Source organism: Blennius ocellaris, assembly GCF_963422515.1.
Source record: "Blennius ocellaris genome assembly, chromosome: 6".
In the NCBI taxonomy this organism is placed as follows: Eukaryota; Metazoa; Chordata; class Actinopteri; order Blenniiformes; family Blenniidae; genus Blennius; species Blennius ocellaris.
The window spans coordinates 4,946,563-4,968,279 of NC_137655.1; the positions used below are offsets into that span (position 1 = coordinate 4,946,563).

Here is a 21,717-nt window from a genome sequence, read left to right on the forward strand (position 1 = left end):
GTGAATTCAGAGCTTTAAATAAACCTCGTTAAAAAGCGGTGTTTTGTATTTTCAGGGTTGCGGCAAGTCTGTGATCGCCAAAGAGTTTGCGGAGACGTTGGGCTACAGCATGGAGCCCGTCATGCTCTACCAGGTGAGTTCAAGCGGCGCCTTAAATGACTCACAAATGTATTTTTGTGCAGTTGTCATGTGTGAAAGCAGAACGCAGCACGTGGTACAACACACTCCTTCCCCTCCACCACCACACACACACACACACACACACACACCCCGCAGACCCCAAATAAATAATCAGACGAGCGTGACTCAGACCATCTGTCCATCTTCCTGACCTACATGGAGAACCATGAACGGGACATCTTGTCACACGTTGCCCCCCCCCCCCCCCCCCCCCCGACCTTTCATTGTTCCCACTTTACATAAATGTGTTGTTTTTTTTTAGCTGCAGCTAAACGACTCTTATTCATCTTCAGTCAGTGTCGGCGATTATTCTCTACATATATTTATGAATTCTGGTAGAAATGGGTGAAACGGAATAAAATCAAACTCGGACAAAGAGGAAACGGTCTTTTCATGGCGGGTTGCCCTTTATTCATGATTGGAGGAAAACTACAACCCTTTTTTTTAATCTTTTAATACTAAATAGGGTTATTATCCTATTTTTTTTGTCCCTCAAATCTGTTGCATTATGGGTGTTTTCACAAACTGAGGCTAATTCCAGTTTGCTATTTTTCCAAGGCAGCATCACTGACATCTCAGCTTTTTTTTTTTTTTTTTTAAAGACACATTTAAAAGCTTTTACGTCACATTAGATGAGTTCATATTTTGGATATTTATGCATCCCGACTAGTTTTTCCTCATTGTTGTGATTTATTGACACATTATCCATTAATTTTTGCCTCGATTTCCCCCAAAAATGTTGTGAAAACTTAAGAAAATCCATTTTTTTTGTTCTTGTTTTCTTTCATCAATGGGTGAGCCTTTTCCCGTCATGGGGGGGGGGGGGGAATCATGCAGCTCCACTCTCCTCTTCCCTCTTCTGCCCTTCTGTCTCTCTCTCGCTCCTCCGTGACGCGACAGACGACGTGACAAGCCTTCCTCGACAGACCCCCCCCCCCCACCCACCCCCCGGCCTCCTCAGACAGAAATGTGCCATTAACAAGAGGCATCGGATTTAGCAGCTGGGTCAGATCATGAGGGGGGGGGGGGGGACGTCGTTGGAGGGCAAACAAATTGAAAGCATGTGTATCGCAGCGGGAGGCTTCGGAGGGTTCCTGCTGGAGAAGACGCCTCGTTTCCCCGTTCACTAATCCTCCCAGAGTTTTGCGCTCCTACCCCGTCTCCACCGACGGGATTCGTTCACGATTGAAACTTTTTTGTGGGATTTTTAGAAAATTCTGGAATTACAAGAAAGCTGAGAAATTGGAGCTTATTCCCTCTATAGGAGTCGTTATAGTGTCCAGTCAGAGTGTAATCACTGAATATGTGTGTCATAGTGTTGCAGCATTCAGATTACAGAGCATCTTCCTTCAAGACGTAATCAGAGCTGAGTGGTGTTCTACACTATGTGCTACACCAGGAGCCTCCGTTAGACCCTCACATGATCTCTCAGCAACATTTCACAGCAGAAACTTTAAAAATCCACGTGTTGGAATGTTTTCCAGCTCTGCTTCAGATTCTAGGAAGTGACCCGCTCCCCCTATAAAAGGAAGTGAAGAAGGCTCTCCGGCCCGACCCCACCTTTTATGGCGCACACGAGTTGATTCTCACATTTCACGTTTGAAGTCGATTCTTCCGTTTTGATCGACTCAAACCTCAGTCTGTCAACTCTTCCGGTATTTTGAGCCTCACGCACATCGGTTTGATGCTGAATATTATGTTTTCTTCCCCCTCTTCCTCCTCCTCCTCCCCCCCCCCCCCCCCCTGCAGGACATGACGGCCCGGGACCTCCTCCAGCAGAGGTACACGCTCCCCAACGGCGACACGGCGTGGAGGCCGTCTCCGCTGGTCACCGCCGCCGTCGAGGGCAAACTGCTGCTCCTCGACGGCGTGCACAGGGTCAACCTGGGAACGCTGGCCGTGCTGTCGAGGTACTTCCGCCGACGCACAAAACCCGGCGGCTCTCGAAGAGTTGATATTTACACGTTAGAGCAGGGGCGTCAAACTCATTTCAGTTGAGGGGCCACATCCACCCTGACCTGACCTCTGGAGGCCCAACAAGTCAAACGTAGCATATTAAACTGCAGATATGGACAAATGTTAAAGTCTTTCCTTCTTTTGATCCTTTTGTAACTGCAAGAATTTGACAGTCTATTCTGAAATATACATATTAAAGGAAATCAGATATTATATTTGCAAAAAAAAACCTCAGTCACCTGTATCTGGAGATCCTATTTTTATTCAGGATTAAAACAATTTGTCGTCATCTGGAAATTGTTTTGAGTTTACGTGTCTAAAGTATCACTTCACATAAATTGGACCTTTATTGTGAAAGGTGTTGCATCATGTGACCTCACACCAGATTGCATTAATAATTCTGACCAAGGGCGGTTGTGAATATCATTTTGCCAATCTAGTGTTTTTCGATCAGCCTCTGTCAGTTTTCATATTTTATACTTCAAAAAAAAAAAAAAAAAAATTCACATGGCGGCCGGATTAGATCGTCTGGCGGGCCGCTTCTGGCCCCCCGGGCCTCATGTTTGACACCCTGCGTTAGTGTGTTTTAATTTTAAAACGAGAATTTAAAGCCGGAAGTGACGAGTGTCAGACAAACACACACTGCCGACTGGTGTCAGGAGTCTCGGGTTGTGTGGTAATTGACGACAATCGGCACTTCTCACCTGCTCTTATGTGTTTTGTGTCGCAGGCTGCTGCACGACCGGGAGTTGGATCTGTACGACGGGACCAGGCTGCTGCGCTGGGACAGATACCAGACGTTAAAGGAGCAGCTGCAGTTTACTGACGAACAGATGCAGGACAGGTACACAACCACACTTTTTCTTTTTTTTTTTTTTTTATACAGACTTTTTACCGCACGTCAAGATCGTCCCTGTCCAGACAGATAGTGAACATTTCTGCATTTAACACGTCTTTTATTCACAGTTCATCTGAATTATATATACGAGGAGCCTCCATCAACGTATACCTTATTGGCTCTTTTGTCTCGGAAATGTTGAAAAATGAACTGGCGTCGCCGACTTCTTCTGCTTTTCATAGACATAACAGGGAGGCCAACAAACCTGCAGTCCACCTAGTGGTAAGGAGACGACACTGCATGAATACATGCAGCAGAAGTACATTGATTGATAACAGAGACACATTTCGCAGATACTGAATGGGTCGGTGTTATGAAAATACATGGTTGTATTATAAAAATAGAGCAACAACTAGTGGCCTGACAAGCAAAGTAGTGATTCCATATACACAGCGATCCTTTTCCAAATATAGTTCTCTGAGAAAAAGAAAAAAAAATTTGGAAAATGATCGCTTAAATTGAGTTCTGAATGTATATATTTTTAAAATATAGATTATATTCTGTGTATGCGTTTCTAGAAAACTCTGAGGAAAAAGAAAAAAAAAAAAAATTCACAATCAGAGTTTTCCAGAAACGCTCCTAACCAAAAAGGCTGTTTACATGAGAGGACGCATACACAGAATATAAACTATATTTTAAAAGTATATACATTCAGAACTCAATTCAAGCGATGTCGTGTCACACATCTGATGGACAATGTTGTACGAAAAGGAAAGTTGTAAACCACGTGGATTGTTTTGGGGTGGTGATCTTTGAGTTTTTCTTCGGTTCTGTCAGAGGAGGAGTGAAAGCAGGTGTTCACACTGAAAATAACGCCGAGCTGCAGTGGTGGACTTCGCAGAAAGTGTGATTTATTGAAGAAGTAATTATAGACTCATGACTCGGGGAAGATTATTTAACAAAGAAACACTGAGCCGTGCTTTATAAAACCCGGCGACAGCGTTTTATTTCTTCTTTCAGCGGTTCGGCTTTGATACTCTGTGTGTGAAGGACTTTTGTTGGTCGGTCTGGACTTTGATTGTTCTGTGTGTGTGTGTGTGTGTGTCTGTGTGTGTGTGTGTGTGTGTGTTACCTTACAAAACAGCCTAGGTTGGCAGGAAGGATGTTTGTGGTGGGCTGTCTGGGCTGAAATAAACCCACTTCCTCTTTTTCTCCCCTCCTGTGGCTCAGACAGTGTGTGTGTGTGTGTGTGTGTGTGTGTGTGTGTGTGTGTGTGTGTGTGTGTGTGTGTGTGTGTGTGTGTGTGTGTGTGTGTGTGTGTGTGTGTGTGTGTGTGTGTGTGTGTGTGTGTGTGTGTGTGTGTGTGTGTGTGTGTGTGTGTGTGTGTGTGTGTGTGTGTGTGTGTTTTCATGTGTGTTTCTCATTCAGTGTTTAGGATCGCTGGTGAGCATAAATGCTCCGAGTTGGATAAGATGGATCCAGTTCGTTGCTAGGCAACGGAACATGTTATTTCCTCAATAGAAGCCTGGGTATATTCTACACGTGTCATCTGTATGGATCAGCCGTAACATTATAACCATCTTTGATTCCGAACCAACCAAGGCGCTGTGATCTCTGCACCCACGTGTTCACGTCAGAGGTTTTAAGTCTTGGAAGTTGTGACGTGCAGTTTGAATTATCCTGCTGTCAAAAGGCCAAAAGGGAATATTGTGAGTCGGTGTACATCTGGGGTGTCAAACATGAGGCCCGTGGGCCAAAACCGGCCCATCAAGAGGCTCCAGTCCGGCCAAACGATTAAAAAAAATTGTAAACACTCATAGATTAAATTCATTTCTTAAGGGTGGCGACACAACACCGAGAGCCGAGCTGAGATATCGGTGATATTGCCATGAAAGTTGACAAACTAGCGTTAACCTCAAAACCATGCTGTCAGGGTGAGTTTGTAAAAACACCCATAATGCAACAGCAATTGATGGTTTTCTGGACGTTGGACTGCATTTTGCACCCGGAGGTTTCATTAAAATTGGTTTTAGGTTGAGATTGCAGTTATTTCCTGTGGTAATTGTTTGGTTTTGTGACAAAATAGACATTTTAATCACGCATATTGTGTGCAACAATAAAGAAAGTCGTCAAAGTAATTTATTTTTTTTAAAGGTTATAATGGGACTGTTTTACCAGTCCAGACCAACTCAAGTATGTGACTGAAAATGTGCTTCACGTAATTCAATAAAAATCCACCTGTACCCTGCAGGACTTCAACCTTTTACAATACAGGCGCTTTCTCACAATTTTATGCTCCATTTATGAAAGAATGACAACATTTTTGTCGCTGTCAAACACGCCTCAAAGCCATGCTGTCAGGGTGAGTTTTTGAAAAAAAAAACAAAAAAAAAACATTGACAATACAACAGCTATAGAAGTCTGAACTGTATTCTTCACCAGAACGTTTCATTAAACGTAGCTTTATGTTGACGTTGTTGTCGTTTTTAAGTAGCGCATTTAGAACCGGTGGCACACAGCGAAGGTCCTAAAGCTTGTCACTGTGATATTTTAAACCGTAGTTGTATAATGGATTGCGTGCGCCAGCGACGGCGAGCCCACGTGCCCCTTCGCCCACTCCGGGGGTAAATATATCCCGCGTGGGCGTCTCAGCTCCCTGATGGAAACGGACTTCGCTGTCCCCTCGAATCAGAGGATTCCGCCGCCATCTGTCAGGAGTCATGCTCCCGACCCTGACGCTGATGGGGTGGGACACTCACACACACACACACACACACACACACACGCACGCACGCACGCACGCGCGTGTGACAAGCACCATGTGCACCTGCAGCCGCCGTCCGGATCGCACGCAGCTCCGCCTCCAGCGTGTTCATGTGTTGTTTTTTTTTTGTTTGTTTTTTTTTCCAGGTCGATTCTCGCCATCCACCCGTCCTTCAGAGTGCTGGCCCTGGCCGAGCCCCCCGTGGTGGGCGGCGGTCCGAGCAGCAGAGGTCAGCAGTGGTTGGGTCCGGAGCTCCTCACCATGTTCCTGTACCACACCGTCAGACCGCTGGCCCAGGCCGAGGAGACGGGCCTCATACTGGGACTGGTGAGTCTTCATGAGGACTGAACCTGCACTGCCAACACTGCTATTATTTTTTACTATAGTTTGTTTATTGTACTTTTATTCTACACTTTGCCCCCCGCCCCCCCCATCATAGTTTAATTTCCTTGTATCTTCATCTTACTGTATACTTTGCTCCCCTTAGAACTTATTATACTTTATTACAGTCTGTGATTTTTATCTTATTTTATTTTAGTCCTATTATATTTTTTACTTATTATTACTTTCTACTGTAAATACTTTTGGCCCTTAGAGTTCTTGATAGTCATTATATACAAGATATCTCTATTATTATCTAACTGTTTGCACATTTCTTGTCTTTCCTACTCATGAGTGTCTTTAAGAGCAGAATGTAACAAGTACATTTCTCCTTTGTGAGATCAATAAAAGCTTATCTTATCTTATCTTATCTTATCTTATCTTATGTACCTCACATCCTCCGTTCAAGGCTTTGATGCTTTGTCTTTCATCTTTCTTCTTCTTTTTTTTTACTTTTTATTTATTTTTTTATAATAAACATGAACATGAGACATCACGTGACAGAACCTTCCTCGACAGCAAGACGGCATATACATGACAATGTACGAAAAATAACAATAATAATACCATGACAACAGAACCGATATGAGACAAATGCATAAAAAGATGGGCAATTAAGACATTGCCGTATCGTGTAGGTGACCATTCAGTTCGACAGGTATTTTTCTATAGGTAACCATTTTCTCATGAAGATCTCAGACTTCTACCGTCGTTCATCTTTCTTTTTTAACGTCACAATTTAGACTCCCGACGTTCCCAAGGAAGCCGCGGAGCAGCTACTGCAGCTCACACACACTCTGAGGAAGACGAACGACCCCACAGTAAGTGTCTGCGTGCGCCGTTTGTTTACACGTGTGTGTGATTGGGGTCATTCATTTGTGTCTGCGTGTACGTGTGTGTGTGTGTGTGTCTGCAGGCGCAGTCCCTGGCCTCATCGCTCTCCACCAGGCAGCTGCTGAGGATCTGCCGTCGGCTCTCCAAGTACCCCGAGGAGAGCATCGCTCACGCGGTCAACAAGGCCTGTCTCTCCAGGTACGCACCCGGGGCGACGCGACGCGATTAGTCGGCAGGGCGATTAAAACCGTCGGACCCACGTAAGTGGGTCCCACTACACCCAGCGCTCTCTGGGTGTAGTGTTCAGTGGGAAACGGGACCAAATGGCTCTTTGAGCATTAAAGGTTGCCGACCCCTCGGCTCTACAAAATAAAATTTGATTTGATTTGTTTCCTGCCACCTTTTCTCGCAGCTGACGTATAAAATGCCGACTCTCCGATTGTGCGTTTTGTAGGTTCCTGCCCAGCCTGGCTCGGGCCTCTCTGGAAAAGACCCTCGCCAACTGCTCCATCCAGACCGCCTCGCATCCTGAAGAACACGGGCGGGATCGTCCCTGTGAGTAACGGTCTCACACGTCACTGCGTACATGGCGAAAACGCCGCGACGTGTTTAAGTGGCGCATATTGTATAGCATCGAGTTCATCAGGCTTAAGAAAAAAAGAAAGAAAACCGAAAGGATTTCTGCTTTTGGCGGAATCAGAGCTCGCTCTCTCTCTCCACTGACTCATTCCGAGCAATTATTGTAATTTCAGGTAAAATGGGAGGTTTTTTTTGTTTTTTTTCCCCTGGCGCCGGGCCGCACTAATAGATTGAGAAGGTGGTCATTCGGCAGTGTGTCGTTCGTCGTCCCATTGTGGGAGCCCGATGATCAAAGCTGGTCGCGCCAATCTAGTTTGCAGGTAGTTTATGTAAAGCTCGGGGACGGTGTCGCCATGGTAACCGGTAATGCTGTTGATGGAGAGGATTGTGTCGGATCGTTGGTGATGTCTTAGCAACGGCACCGTTGGTACGTCTTGGTAATGACAATGATCCTTTACAGAGAGACACACACACACACACACACACACACACACACACACACACACACACACACGCACACACACACACACACACACACACACACACACGCAGTTCGAGAAACAGTTGCACACAACTTTGTTTTCACACTTGGTAACAACACTGAAGCTATTTCTTTCTCTTCCTCTCTCCATTTCTCTTTCTACTCGCTTTCTCTTTCTCTCTTTCTTTCTCTTTCGCTCTTTCTTTCTTTCTCTTTCTCTCTCTTTCACTCTTTCTTTCTCTTTCTCTATTTCTTTCTCTGTTTCTCTTTCTCTTTCACTCTCTCTCTCTTTTCTCGCTTTCTCTCTCTTTCTCTTTTCTCTCTTTCTTTCTCTTTTCTCTCTTTCTTTCTCTCTGTTTCTCTCTTCTCTTTTCTCTCTTTCTCTTTCCCTCTCTTTCACTCTTTCTTTCTCTCTGTTTCTCTCTCTCTTTCTCTTTCTTTCTCTTTCTTTCTCTCTGTTTCTCTCTCTTTCTCACTCTTTCTCTTTCTCTCTTTCTCTTTCTTTCTCTCTTTCTCTCTTTCTGTCTGTCTCTCTCTCTTTCTTTCTCTCTGTCACGTGACGATTTCACTATTCAAACATGAAACCTTCTGGAATTGACAATAACATCGGTTTTCTCCGACACTTGCGATCGCTTCGCAGAGTAAAAACAACCCGAACCAAGAAGTTGAAGAATGGAGACGTTTTCTGAGAGCCTGGATGAATAAAGGTTTCCTTCTCCCATCAGGATGTAAATCTCTCGAGTAACTCCTGTGTCTCTCCAGGCGTGGTCAAAGACGGCGTGTTGACTATCGGAGAAGTGTCCGCGCCCGTTTACAACCCCAGCGAGAAGATGAAGATCCCCGATGTGCTCTTCTACGATAATCCACAGGTAAAGAACCGCGGCACCGTTAGCCAAAAAATCAGAATATGGCCAATTTTGTGTGTCATTTTTTTTAAAGAGAGAGGAAACGTCTTCAACAGCAACCAATTGGTGACTCAACATACTTAACTACATCGTTTTTGCAAAGCGTTTCAGTGTAAATATGAAACTTTCCTGAAACGAAAACACAAAAACGAGGTGTTTTTTTTTTTTTTTGCTTGAAACGTTGTCGTGTGGCTTTACTCTCTGAAAAGGTGCAACATACACGCAGGTTGCTTGATTTCCTGCGCGGCCGTGCTTGAAATTTATGTCGACTGCAACCTGGAGCGGTCACACCTGCTGTGGCGGGGGTGTGGAGACGGGCCGAACTCCAAAGCGCTCAGCGAATCCTTCCGGCACATTCCTCGCAGTCCGACTGCCGTCTTCCTTGCTGAGCAGCAGAATGGGGGGGGGGGGGGGGGGGGGGGGTGCAGCAGCAGCAGCAGCTGCAGCAGCTGCAGCTTCCAAAACGACACCCTGACATCTCGTGGAAACACTGACGATGAGGCGCGACCCACATTCACGTCTCTCATCCTCATTCTGCCCGTTTTTTTTCTTTCTTTTTCTGGCAGCCTGTCTTGAGCTCTGAAATAAAGAGGCTGAGATGGGAAGATGTCCTACTTTCACAGTGACCCGTTTTTCTGATTTCTCAGCGAGAGGAGGAAAGCGAGTAACAAACTTTGCATTTCAAACCACAGATTCCCTGCATCACACCGTCCGCCTGCATTCATGTCGACTCCGCAGGTCCGTGGCCGGTTTGTCAAGCGAACGTGTGTTTTTGTTTTTAATCTCTCTGCAGCACATGATGGTGATGGAGGACATGTTGAAAGACTTCCTGTTAGGAGAGCACCTCCTTCTGGTGGGGAACCAGGTGAGCGACGCGTCAGAGCTCCTATTAGGGAATTCTTTGACTTGGGCCAATCAGAATCTCTGAAAATTTCATAGGAGGTAACAAAGTTTGAATTATGTGGAGTCTTCTGTTTTGTTTTTTAGATTTAGAAACAGATTGCATATAATTCTTGTATTTTCACAGCTTCAGGAACTGCACTTATTTTATGAAAACTATTATACAAACTAAGCTCAGCATGATGATGATTATTATCATTATTAGTTCGCTTTATAATCTTCCCTTTATTTCATACATTTGAGTACAATTTCCGTACTTGGGTATATGTGGGCGGAGCCAGCCCAGCTCACACAGACACAGCAGATTCTCTGCAGCTCATATGATCCAAAATGGCTAAAAATCGAGGGCAATAAACTGTGAATACAACAATTCTGGACCAACAAGACCCGTATGAAAGTGTAGAAAAGCTGTATAATATGACCCGTTTCATTTTGGCATTTATTTGACAAAAGCTGCACCAGACCGGTTACTTCACATTTGGTACATATCAGATGTTTCGGAGGCTAAATTATAAATACTGGCGCTTCGCGTGAGCTCCCCGAGTCCAGTCAAAAGACGTCTCGTCACCCGTCCCCCCCAACGGTCTGGTCCTCGTGTGCAGGGTTAAAGGGAGGGGGAACCGGAGGGCCCCAGTTAAAGTGGACACGATGTAGCAACAGCCCCGGAGCGTGTGCGTGTGTGCGTGTGCACGTGTGAGGGATTTGTAAAATGACGACCAGCTGGGACGTCGGGAGAGAATCCAGCGGGGAGTCTCCGGGTGCTCCCCCCCCCCCCCCCCCCGTCAAAACCAGTCGGCATCAAACTCAATCACTCGGCGCCGCCCAGTTCTCACATCAGCTCCGGTGTCATTTGAGTTTTGTTTCTCTCCCGCAGGGCGTGGGCAAGAATAAGATCGTGGACCGATTCCTGCACCTTCTCAACAGGCCCAGAGAGTATCTGCAGCTCCACAGGTGAGACCGGACTGGCACCGAGCCGTTCCACGTCACCGTGTTGCATCTTTAAATGCACGACGGGGCCTGCAATTTATGCATTTAACTTTGACCGAAATGGCATTTGTGTTGACTTTAAAATGTGAAAAGGGATCAAAAACAAGTCTCCTTCTACATTTAGATCTGAAAAGATCCATTTTCAGTTGTTTTAGGGCCAGATTTAATTATTTGCAACAAATAACATTGTCAAATTTGACGCTGGAATTTGCACGTAAGGCAAATTATGATTCTTTAAGCAAATAAATCACAGAATGAGGTTAAGAAGAAGAAAGCCTTGTTAATTAAAGAAGATATAAGCAGCCAGCCTCGGCCTTCACCCTCCAACAGTGTCAGAAACTATTCTGGTCCCCGGCAAATGAGGCCATTTAGCAGCAGAACCAGGACTTCACATATCCACATTACAGGAAAAGGGAAGAAAAAAAAAAAAACGAAGCCCTTGTTAGCACTCGGCTTCTAAAAATACTTTCACGATCACACCTCGGTAAAATCAGGTCAGGGCCGCTCGTCCCGCAGGTCGATACGCTCCGTGCCGTGAAATTGGCCTTCCCGGCGATCGTTTTCCCGGATCAATCGGGAGGCCCGGGAGAAGACGTGTCGGCGAATCCGACCGGAGACAAACAAACGGAAAACGACCCTTTTGAGTCTTTCGTCAGCGACTGGAAGTTCACGCATCACGCGATCATCTCTTCTCGCGCAGTCGGTCAAAGTCTTGTGAAAGTCGAAGCGCGTCCTGGTTTTTTTTTCGCGCCGCGGCGTCGGCGGCCTAATATTAGAAGCGCGGCAGAGGCGGGAAGATCTGTGCACGCGGCTTCTGGGAGCCGGCCACCGAGAGCCTACAGAGATGTGGCTCAGAAAAGCAGGAGCGCAGCAGCCGGCCAGGAAGGGAAGTGGGACAGCTCCCGGTCCAACTGTAGAGAAGAGAACCGCCGTTCCAAGCTGCTCTGAGGTTCTCTGGTCTTTCAGGGTCCAGAATATGAAAGTTTTTTGGGGGGTGACTCTGTATTTTAGGCCCCCGTTTACGTAACAATCTGTCACCCTCAATCAAGCCTCAATCATCACCACCTGGACTAAATTACATTGATACTTATGTTATATCATATATTTCATATGGCGTATTGCATGTACATATACATATATTTATACATGTGCAAGTACACTATTACTATTGGTATTATTACTGATATATATATATATGTATATATAGTTGTTATTGTTATATTATTGCTAGCATTATAAGTAGTACTATACACGAGTGTTATACACTATTTCATTACACTATTTCGTTATTATCTGTATTATTATTATTATTATATAATGCCTACTTCTAATGGCTCTGCCACTGCACCTTACTATCTATTTATTTATCTTGCGTTTATCTCCTGCTTATTTCTAAGTGCCCATGTTCCGTTCTGTGTTTTACTTTATGTCTTATACCCAGATATATTTATATTTTTATTTCTTACTTTTATTACTATTCTATTGTATTTTATAATATCCGTATGTACCAGATTGCTGCAACAAGACAATTTCCCTTCGGGGATGAATAAAGTAATTATCTATCTATCTATCTTTTTGCATTTTTGTTTTTGAACATTTTCGTGTAACGTTTTTAAATTGACATTCTTTTTCCACGGAAACAGCCGAAACGATGAAAGTGGTGTCGTCAGCATGCCAGGCCACTAGTGGGAGCTGTTGGTTGGTTTTGTAATGAAACCACACACACACATGCAGCAGATGACAGTGGGCTCTAAACATTAACAATGGGAGAATACAGACATCCGAGTGGACAGGCGACCAAGTTGGATTGTTGTTACGGGACTGTCAAAATAAAAGTAGCAAGTCCCAGGAGGAAACATTGTTTATATTCATATTTACCTTTAAAGAAAAGTTTCAAATATGCATAGAATGGTTTTAAATGTCTGTGTCCTTCAATTTTGTTCACTCGCACTGACAGTTTTGTCTCACGTCACTGTGTTTGTCTACATTTTCATCCCAAAGGTGCATAAATGCTTAACTCTGCTTTTTCCTTTTGGCTTTTCTTCGTCTTCCAGGGACACCACGGTCCAGACTCTGACCCTGCAGCCTTCAGTGCGAGACGGCATCATCACGTACGAAGACTCTCCTCTGGTCAGTTTTTCATCACAGGCGACGCCTCTGTTTCTACTGTTGTAGAAGAAAGCACAGAGTTCAGAGGAGAGAAATAAAGTCAACGACATACAGGGGGTACATATAGAGAGGAGGAGGAGGAGGAACATTGTTTGATTATATACTCAACAGGACCCACTGTCATGACCGCAATCCAGATTAAAATGTGGATCTTACAGTATGTAAACATTAAAAAAAAACACATTTCTACATTAACTTCCCTTTTTAATAGACATTAATCACATTGATCTGCACTCTTGACCAGCTGAGCGTCACTGATCTACATTAACTGTCCTTTGTCTTGCATGTACATCAACCTAAAAAGAAGTTTTTCTATGCAGCTGATCTTTTTTTTTTTCTTTCGTGATGACTAATTTCCATCGGCATGAATTGGACACTGTCTCTGAACACAGCGTTCTCTATTTGGAAAGTATTCGCGGAGTCCACCTACACAGCTCTGAAATGAGGCCTAATTAGTAAAAAGAAGAAGAAGAAAAAAAGTTTGAACAGTGACTGTGTAGAAAGAAAGAGACTGAAAGATGGTCATGTAATAAATCAGTATTTCTTATCAGAATTTGCCTCCTCAGTCCATTTTGAAGTTGTAGGTTATTGCAAAGTTTAAGATGACTTTTTTTTAACATGAAAATATCATATTACAACAGCTATTGGTATCGATATGCAATTATCTCTTATTTATTAATTTGCCCTTGTCAATCTTACACTTCCATCAAATTCACTGATTTGATTGCATTTAAACTTTTTTTTTGCTGACATTGTTTATTGTACAACTTATTTTAGTTGGTATGTCTACAAAACAAAAAGTCAATAAAAAACAAAAAGTCATTATAGAAACAGAGAAATAGAAGTAACACCCCTGTGTAAACCAGGGGTGTCCATGATGAGGCCCGTGGGCCAAAACTGGGCCTGCAAGAGGTCCAATCTGGACAAACCACCAAGAAAATTGTAAAAATAAACAAATAAATAAATAATATAAGATTGATTTTTTTTTAAATTATTATTATTTTCTAAAAGTACTGGATGTAACACGACACTGAGACAGAGTGAGAATATAGTTTATTTATTTAATGTATGTATTTAATTAATTAATTACATTTATTTATTTCAATTTGATTTAAAATGTACTAGTTATGTGTGGGATTGATGGAGGTGTACAGTTTGCAGCTCTTCTGCCCTTTCGTATTGTAATTTAACAAAATGTAGTGCGTTTCAGGCTAATATTTACTATTTTAATCCCTCAGTTATTTATTTGCATAACGATTTCTTCTTTCTCCCCCAAAAAAATCTTAATGAACAACTGTTCAAAGTGTTGAACTTTGCCTTTTTTTGTTGTTGTCGATGGCTTTTATTCAGGTGAAGGCGGTGAAGTTCGGCCACATACTGGTGATCGACGAGGCCGACAAGGCGCCTACTAACGTCACCTGCATCCTCAAAACGCTGGTGGAGAGCGGGGAGATGATTTTAGCCGACGGACGGAGGATCGTCTCGGGTAAAACCGGCGGACGTTCCGTTTGTCACACCTTTCCCGGGACACCGCGTTCGCAATACACTCGTTTCCTGCATTGTTGCGCAATCGTCAGTTTCTAAGGAGTGTAAAGTCTTAACAAGACACGAGACATTTCAACATGTCACAGATGCAGCGTGCAGGACAGAAGTCCCGGCGTTTAACGCGCGGCGGTAAAAAATCGCACCAGCTAAAAGAAGGCTTAAGATAAAAGCCTTTATGGACGTTTACCAACCCGCGTCGGACCGTAAACATGTACTTTCTCTCATGTCGCCCTGTTAAAGTGTCATTCCTGAGAGACTCGTCCCTGCAGGCCAATGTAAACAACTCTCTTAAGACCTCGGATACACAAACCGAGCGTCTCCGCTCTGGAGATGAAAACCAAACCGCCACGTGTAAAAGCAGTGCAGATTGTGTGCGTCAGATCAGTGCTATTAATCAGTGAGTCGGTGTTTACCGTATCCCGTGTCTTCCCCCCCCGTAGATCCACGTGAAGCCAAGGGAAGACCCAACACCATCATCATGCACCCGGACTTCAGGATGCTGGTCCTGGCTAACCGGCCTGGATTTCCCTTCCTGGGCAACGACTTCTTCGGAGCGCTAGGTACAAAAAAAAGAAGCATGCACCACAAACCAAAAAAATATTAGGAATCCTGTCTTTTACACTATATTGCCAAAAGTATGTGCTCAGCTCGCCAAAGCTGATTATGATGTGGGCTCATTTTTTTGGGAATTTCCAGTAAGAGCAACTCTGAGAGACGTTTTGGACTCTTTGCCACTTTTTGAGAACAGTTTTTTTCACTGCACACTAGTGAATAAAGCCTTAAAGTCCTGGATGATCCACTTTAACTGTCCTGCACAAAGTCCTGACTCCACTGTGATCCAGGCCTCCTCCTCCCACGTCAGTGTCTGACCTCACAAAGAGACACACTCGTAAACCTCGTGGAAAGCCTCCCCAGAAGAGGGAAGCTGATGGAGCTGCAAACTGTTTACCGACATCTGTCACTGCAGTTCATATGTGCATGAAGGCAGGCGAGCAAATACTTTTGGCAATATAGTGTGTTTGGAGTCAGACCTTTGAAAAAAGAATCTGAGTTCTTGTACATGGATTTCTGGGCCACCGGCACAACACAACAACAAAAAAGCCACAACACAACAACTAAAGTCACGACACAATAACAAAAAGACGGCTAAAGTCACATCGCAACACAACAAAGCCACAACAAAACAGCCAAAAGTCACAACACAACAGTGAATGTCAGTCAGTCTTAGACTTAGACTTAGACTTTCTTTATTGTCATTGCACAGTACATCACACAGTGAGGAAACTGGTGACGAACTGTCGTTGCTTAGCAACCGGTAAAAAAGGCATTAAAAAAAAAAACGTATTTAAATATATTTTAAAAAGTAGTGCAAACAGTCAAACATTTAAAATAAGGTGCATATGAACGGAGTTTATTACAGCCTCATTTAAAATCAACAATAATAATAATAATGTTAAAGCAAACAGAGCTCTGGTATCGGCAGATATCCAACTCCAGGTATCGGTGCATCCCCCGTTGTGTTGTGGCCTCTGCGGTTGCGTTGTGCCGTTGGGCCCCCTTCCGGGCCACCGTAGATTTTGGTTCCCGGCGAGTATAACAGCAGCTCACGTCCTTGAAACAGGGGACATCTTCAGCTGCCACGCCGTGGACAACCCGAAGCCCCAGGCGGAGCTGGCGATGCTCAAACAGTACGGCCCCGACGTCCCCGACTCCACGCTGCAGAAGCTGGTGGCCGCCTTCGGAGAGCTGCGGGCCATGGCCGACCAGGGCACCATCACTTACCCCTACTCCACCCGGGAGGTGGTCAACATCGTCAAGCACCTGCAGGTGAGAGGGATCACAACGCGTCGGTGACCTTATTCCTGCGGCGCCGGAGGCTTAAATAATGCAGGAGAGCGCCGTGGCCGCGTTACACCGTGTTCTGGAGCTAAATATGTAAAAAAAAGAAATTTCATGAAAAAGCTTCATAAATGACCCCCAGTGAGCCTCCGCAGGTGTCACCACCCCTGGAGACATTTTCTGACAAGCCCCCTTGTCTTTTCCTGGAGGCCTGTGTTTCTGAAATCCTGCTGGGACCCAAGTATGCCACACTTAGGTTCGAAGCCCCTGGTACTCCATTTACCCCTGGTACTCCATTTGCCACAGAGCTGAAAATATTTCACACACCGTTCAGAATATTTTGGGAAAAATAATGTAAAAATAAAACAATTTATTTGCATATAGTTCTCTGAAATCTTCTGGAAGCCTTCACACATGGAAAAACGATTCTGCAAGGAAACTTTGAGGGGCCTAAACTCATGACAAATTTCAGTCTGTCATGATGTATAGGTTGTTTTCACCCTTTGTTTTGACTTGTAGGCTTAAGCTGGCCAAATATGCTGCTCACAGGCCAAAATAAGCCCACGAGAGGCCATTCAGTGTCGCAAATATGAAAAAAGAAGAAGTTAACTGCAATTTTTCATTGTATACATACTGTGAGATTTCAGCTTCGAGGAGAGAAAAACTATTTTAAAAGTTGCAGTAAGTGTGCACATTAAGGAAAGAAATTACTTTTAAGAAAAGAGGAGGTGACGATGGATACGATCAGAGACTCATTTTATTATTATTTTTTATTTATTTAAGGTAGTGCAAATAAACAATACAAAACAGTAAACAATTCCAAAGACGTGTGAAAATGAACAATACATTCTATATACAAAAGAAAGACAAACAAGTGCTACCTCAAATACTATTTACATAATGTGTGCGTGGGTGTTTGTATATGAAATACTAAGTGTGACTTCGTTATGTTTATGGAGGAAACAGAGGAGAAAGGAAATAGTTTTTATAGTAACATAGAAAGGAGCAAAAGAGAAGAAAAAGTGAAATTATCCATTTTGTAGCAATTGAATGAGTTTGTTTTGGAATTGAAGGAGGTTCTATTGTCATAAATCCAGGGAGTGTCGCCTGAGATTCCGTAATAATATAGTCAGACAGCAGATTTTTCTATTGATGTCTACTGATATTATTTTAGTACACACACACACACACAGCAAACACATCACACACAGCCACAAATCTCATTACAGACAGAAATATTGTTACACAAATGGAAATACACTCCCACTCAGTGTTCCCTCTGCAGACGAGCCTCTTTAGAGAAACTGTATCGTCTGCATAGATGCAGAAGCAGAACAGGCCTGGGAGAAAGACGAGACAGAGCGACCTGCGTTCGAGCAAGTGTAAATCGATATTCCGCTGCACTTCAGTTTGATTCCCTCCCCCCCTACTCGCCGCTCAGATCCGTCATCCATCATCTCCGGACGGCGGATCTTCTGGTTCGGCTGCAAGCGGCTCTGTTCAGGCAAACGACGGCTCCGGTTGTGTGTGTTATTGAAACAAAACAAAAAAAAACATGACCAAACAACCAGTGCAAATCCACTTCAAGGGGCCAATTGTCTTTTGATTATTGTCACTTCTGAGTGCAAGCGGGGAGAAACGGATCAATGCTGTATATGTGGTGTTATTGATCGGTTTGCAGGATTGTGTGAATGCATCATAGTGTGGAGGCGCAAGCTTAGCCCTAATAACGCTCCAGAACCGGGGCAACACATCTTGACCTTGATGAACAACAAAGAAAATATCTCTATCTGAAAAGGAATCCATTTTCCATTTAGAAATGTTTCGTTCTTACATGGCAACAGGTTGTTTTTTTTGGACATTTCACTGCATTTTGCACCAGAAGGTTTCATTAAAATAGACTTTATGTTGAAATTGTCATAATTTTCCAAAATACTTGTTTGGTTTTTTTTTTATAACAAAAATAAAATTCAACGAAATTATATAATTGTCACATTATGATAAAAAACGGTCTCCATATTGGTTAAATTTCAAAGTAAATGCCTTAAAAGAAATCTTTTACTGTCCTGTTATCCTAAACTGCAAAAAAATTGCATTTCGTTAGGAATAGGATGTTTAATAAACACTTTTTGAACTTGACTTGGTGCACAATAAAATAAGAAAAATATCTAAAGTTAAATATTGGATGGAACTAGATTTGATGTGTAGCAATAAACTGAAGTACATGGAAAAACTCCCAATGCAGAATTATCAATATTTTCAATGAAATTGCTTCATTGGGAGAGAAAAACACAACCTCAAGGGAGAAATTGTGATGAGAAAGTCAATACATGTTTTAACTTCATACCACATTGTAGTTCAGTGTTTTTCAACCTTTTTTGAGCCAAGGCACACTTTTTTGTTTGGAAAAATCTGGAGGCACACCACCACCCGAAAATGTTAAACTCTGTAGCCTCTATTAACAATATAAAGTCATTATCATCAAAGTTTTATTAACAGGAATCAAATAAATACAGAAAAAAAGTATTTCCCAATTTCTTTTTTTTTTATTGCGACTCCCTCAGTGTGAAACCTGGACCTGGTGGATGAAGAGCTGAGATCCTGGTTCACATTCTTCCTTTTCAAAAACTTCTCCATCACTGTCACTGACACAGTACTTTGATACAAGATGGTAGCAGCCGCAGGAGGTGGTGATTAACCAGACTGACGTCTGTCAGTTTCGATTTCACCGGCAAAGTTCTGTGCTGCCATCTATTGGCGAAGAGTAGTTATACATGATTACTCGAGCAAATGTTTTTTTAGAAAAAAATGTGAAATTGGATAATTTCCCACGGCACACCTGACTAGATCTCGCGGAACACAGTGGTTGAAAAGCACTGTCGTAGTTCCTATTGTAATATCGATGTTAATCAGGTTGTTTTTTTTCCCCCACTCTTTTTCCTCCTCCGACCGTCTGCCGCCTTTTCCCAGAAATTCCCAAACGAGGGTCTGGCCAACGTGGTGCGGAACGTCTTCGACTTCGACTCGTACAACAAGGACATGCGGGAGGTCCTGATCGAAGCGCTGCACAAGCACGGGATCCCCATCGGGGCCAAGCCCACCTCGGTCCAGCTGGCGAAGGAGTAAGGCTTCGGGAGACACACACTAAAGCCCCGGGGGGGGGGGGGGGGGGGGGGCATCAGGGGCAACATCAGGCCGTCACACAGTCAAACTCTTAACGTACGTCAGAGGAGGAAACAACATGAGGCCATCATTTCGTGACACGACCTGCACAGGTGGATGAGGTGGAAGTGTCAAGATTTGAAGTTCCGTATGTCCATCTTTCGCAGAACGGACAAAAAAAACCCAATTCTTTATGTGTGCAAGATGCTTTTATTTTTCCAGTAAAAGTACTTTCAATTTTAATCGGTTGAACATGAATTTAGAGAGTTAAAAAACATTTTTGCATCACATTTTAGAAGTTATTTTAGAAGGGTTTTCAGTGATCAATAATCAAGACGACACACGTTTCAATAATGTCGTTAATATGTAGTTATTAGTTTAAATTCGAGTGTCGTAATAATGGGACCTCCATACAGTGACGTCTAGTGGTCACAGATGTATATAAAGATATATTTTAATATATATGTGCGTGACCAGAGAAAGAACTTAAAAAGATGTGACACGTAGTCCAGGAAATACGGTAACTTTATGAACAAAGGAGCTTTTGAACCTGCTGGTTCTCCTTATTTTGACTGATTAAACAACCAATTTCCTCCGATTGTCCCCAGGCCCCTCGCTCAGGTGTGTGTGCACCCAAAAGTAATCTGATTAAAAGCCAATCAGATTAGATAATCCTTAAAAAAAAAAAAATGTTTATGATAATCAGGCAAATTCAAATCTTAAAAAAAATATCCTCATAAGATCAGATGTTTTTTTCCACCATGAATTGAACTTATAAACTTTAAAATTTTATTTAAGAACTTATTATAAATCACTAACCAACACAACATCTCACATCGACGGCAAGCACACAGCTTAAAAATACTAAATGCAATGTTTAGCGCAAATCAGGTTTTTAATCTGGTAAAATGATCCGCCTCCAGCAGATCAGCAGCCGACAGCCATTTTTATTTTTATTTTTTATTATTTTTAAAGGTAAACGTGGTAAACGTCACTGACTCATAGGTAAAGCGATTGTGGCTCTTTTCTGTGAAATGTTTTTTCAAAAGAAAAGCTTGAAACTGGTTTTAAACCATCGAGGCTTCCATGAAGTTCATCCACACTATTTATAGAGAACGTTCCTGATTCTAATTACCTCTCAGTATGTACAGCTTTTGTCATTTAATAAAGGAAAATATTTGTTTCTTCTGTCTCCTGTGCTTTTATTTTATCTTATATTCAGAATTTATTTATTTTTGTTGCTCTTTAAGACTTTGTGAAACAAACAGGGCAGAAACAAGTATTTTTCTTTAACAGTGACATTAATAACAATAGCGTTGATGATTGAAAGCATGTGTTATCGTATTAGTAACTAATTACTGACATTAAACAGGAATTTGGGGATATTTCAATGCGTCTTGCGTACAAGTGACCGTAACCCAATAGTAATCGATTACATTTTGAGTATGTAGCAGTATTCCTCACTAACTGATGTAACTTCTAAAGTCAAGATTACTGAGCATCTTCTACCGAAAACATCCAGATTATTGAGCATCTTCTTTTGATTAATTTGTTTGAATGATGACAAAACAAATTCCTCATAAAATCAATATTATCAATAAGCAAAAATTAATTCTAACTTGTGCAAAAAATCTGATACGATTTGAGAAAACTGCCCACCAAAATAAATCACAGGACCCCAAAAAAACATGCAACAGTTAAAATGTATTTGGCCGTTTAGCAGCTTTTATTGTAAATAACAGAACAGTAGTCCTGAACGAGAATAGAGAAAAGATTTAACGATACGAGTGAAAAAGAGAAATATTCCTTTGTTGTGGTGAGTGAACATGATAAACGCGTCTCTATTGTCACTAGAAACAAACCATTACTCCAGGAAATGACTCCGATCTCAACATAGAGCCGATTTCAATCCAAACTTCTGGTGCAAAACACATTTACACGTCCCGAAAACGTCTCCTGAAGCTGTTGCATTATGGGTGATTTTTTACAAAATCACCCATCTAATGCGAATTGTAGTTTGCACCGATATCTCTCAGCTCGGTTCTCAGGAAATTTGTTTAAAAAAAAATCTGATTTCTTTGAATTTGTTTTAGTTTAAATTGCTTTTTTTTTTTTATTGCAAATTTTAAAATAGCGTCTGTGTTTTCCACTTAGATTTCAGAACATATAAGACACAATCTCCAGTTCATACCAACTT

The 21,717-nt window shown here is 42.7% G+C and overlaps 1 protein-coding gene across 1 annotated transcript in view; it reads left to right on the plus strand.

Annotated features, from left to right (window-relative positions):
* Positions 1-19,494, plus strand: part of vwa8 (von Willebrand factor A domain containing 8) — a 38,590-nt gene extending 19,096 nt beyond the window's left edge. Inside the window, exons 12-26 of the mRNA XM_080498667.1 lie at positions 56-133; positions 1,930-2,090; positions 2,867-2,980; positions 5,885-6,065; positions 6,863-6,940; positions 7,036-7,151; positions 7,408-7,508; positions 8,776-8,882; positions 9,712-9,783; positions 10,693-10,769; positions 12,860-12,935; positions 14,325-14,460; positions 14,960-15,079; positions 16,141-16,346; positions 19,329-19,494. Of these exons, the coding sequence (XP_080354793.1) occupies positions 56-133; positions 1,930-2,090; positions 2,867-2,980; positions 5,885-6,065; positions 6,863-6,940; positions 7,036-7,151; positions 7,408-7,508; positions 8,776-8,882; positions 9,712-9,783; positions 10,693-10,769; positions 12,860-12,935; positions 14,325-14,460; positions 14,960-15,079; positions 16,141-16,346; positions 19,329-19,484 (1,779 nt within the window). The 3' untranslated portion in view covers positions 19,485-19,494. The remainder of the gene's footprint in view (positions 1-55; positions 134-1,929; positions 2,091-2,866; positions 2,981-5,884; positions 6,066-6,862; positions 6,941-7,035; positions 7,152-7,407; positions 7,509-8,775; positions 8,883-9,711; positions 9,784-10,692; positions 10,770-12,859; positions 12,936-14,324; positions 14,461-14,959; positions 15,080-16,140; positions 16,347-19,328) is intronic.
* The last annotated feature ends 2,223 nt before the right edge of the window (positions 19,495-21,717 follow it).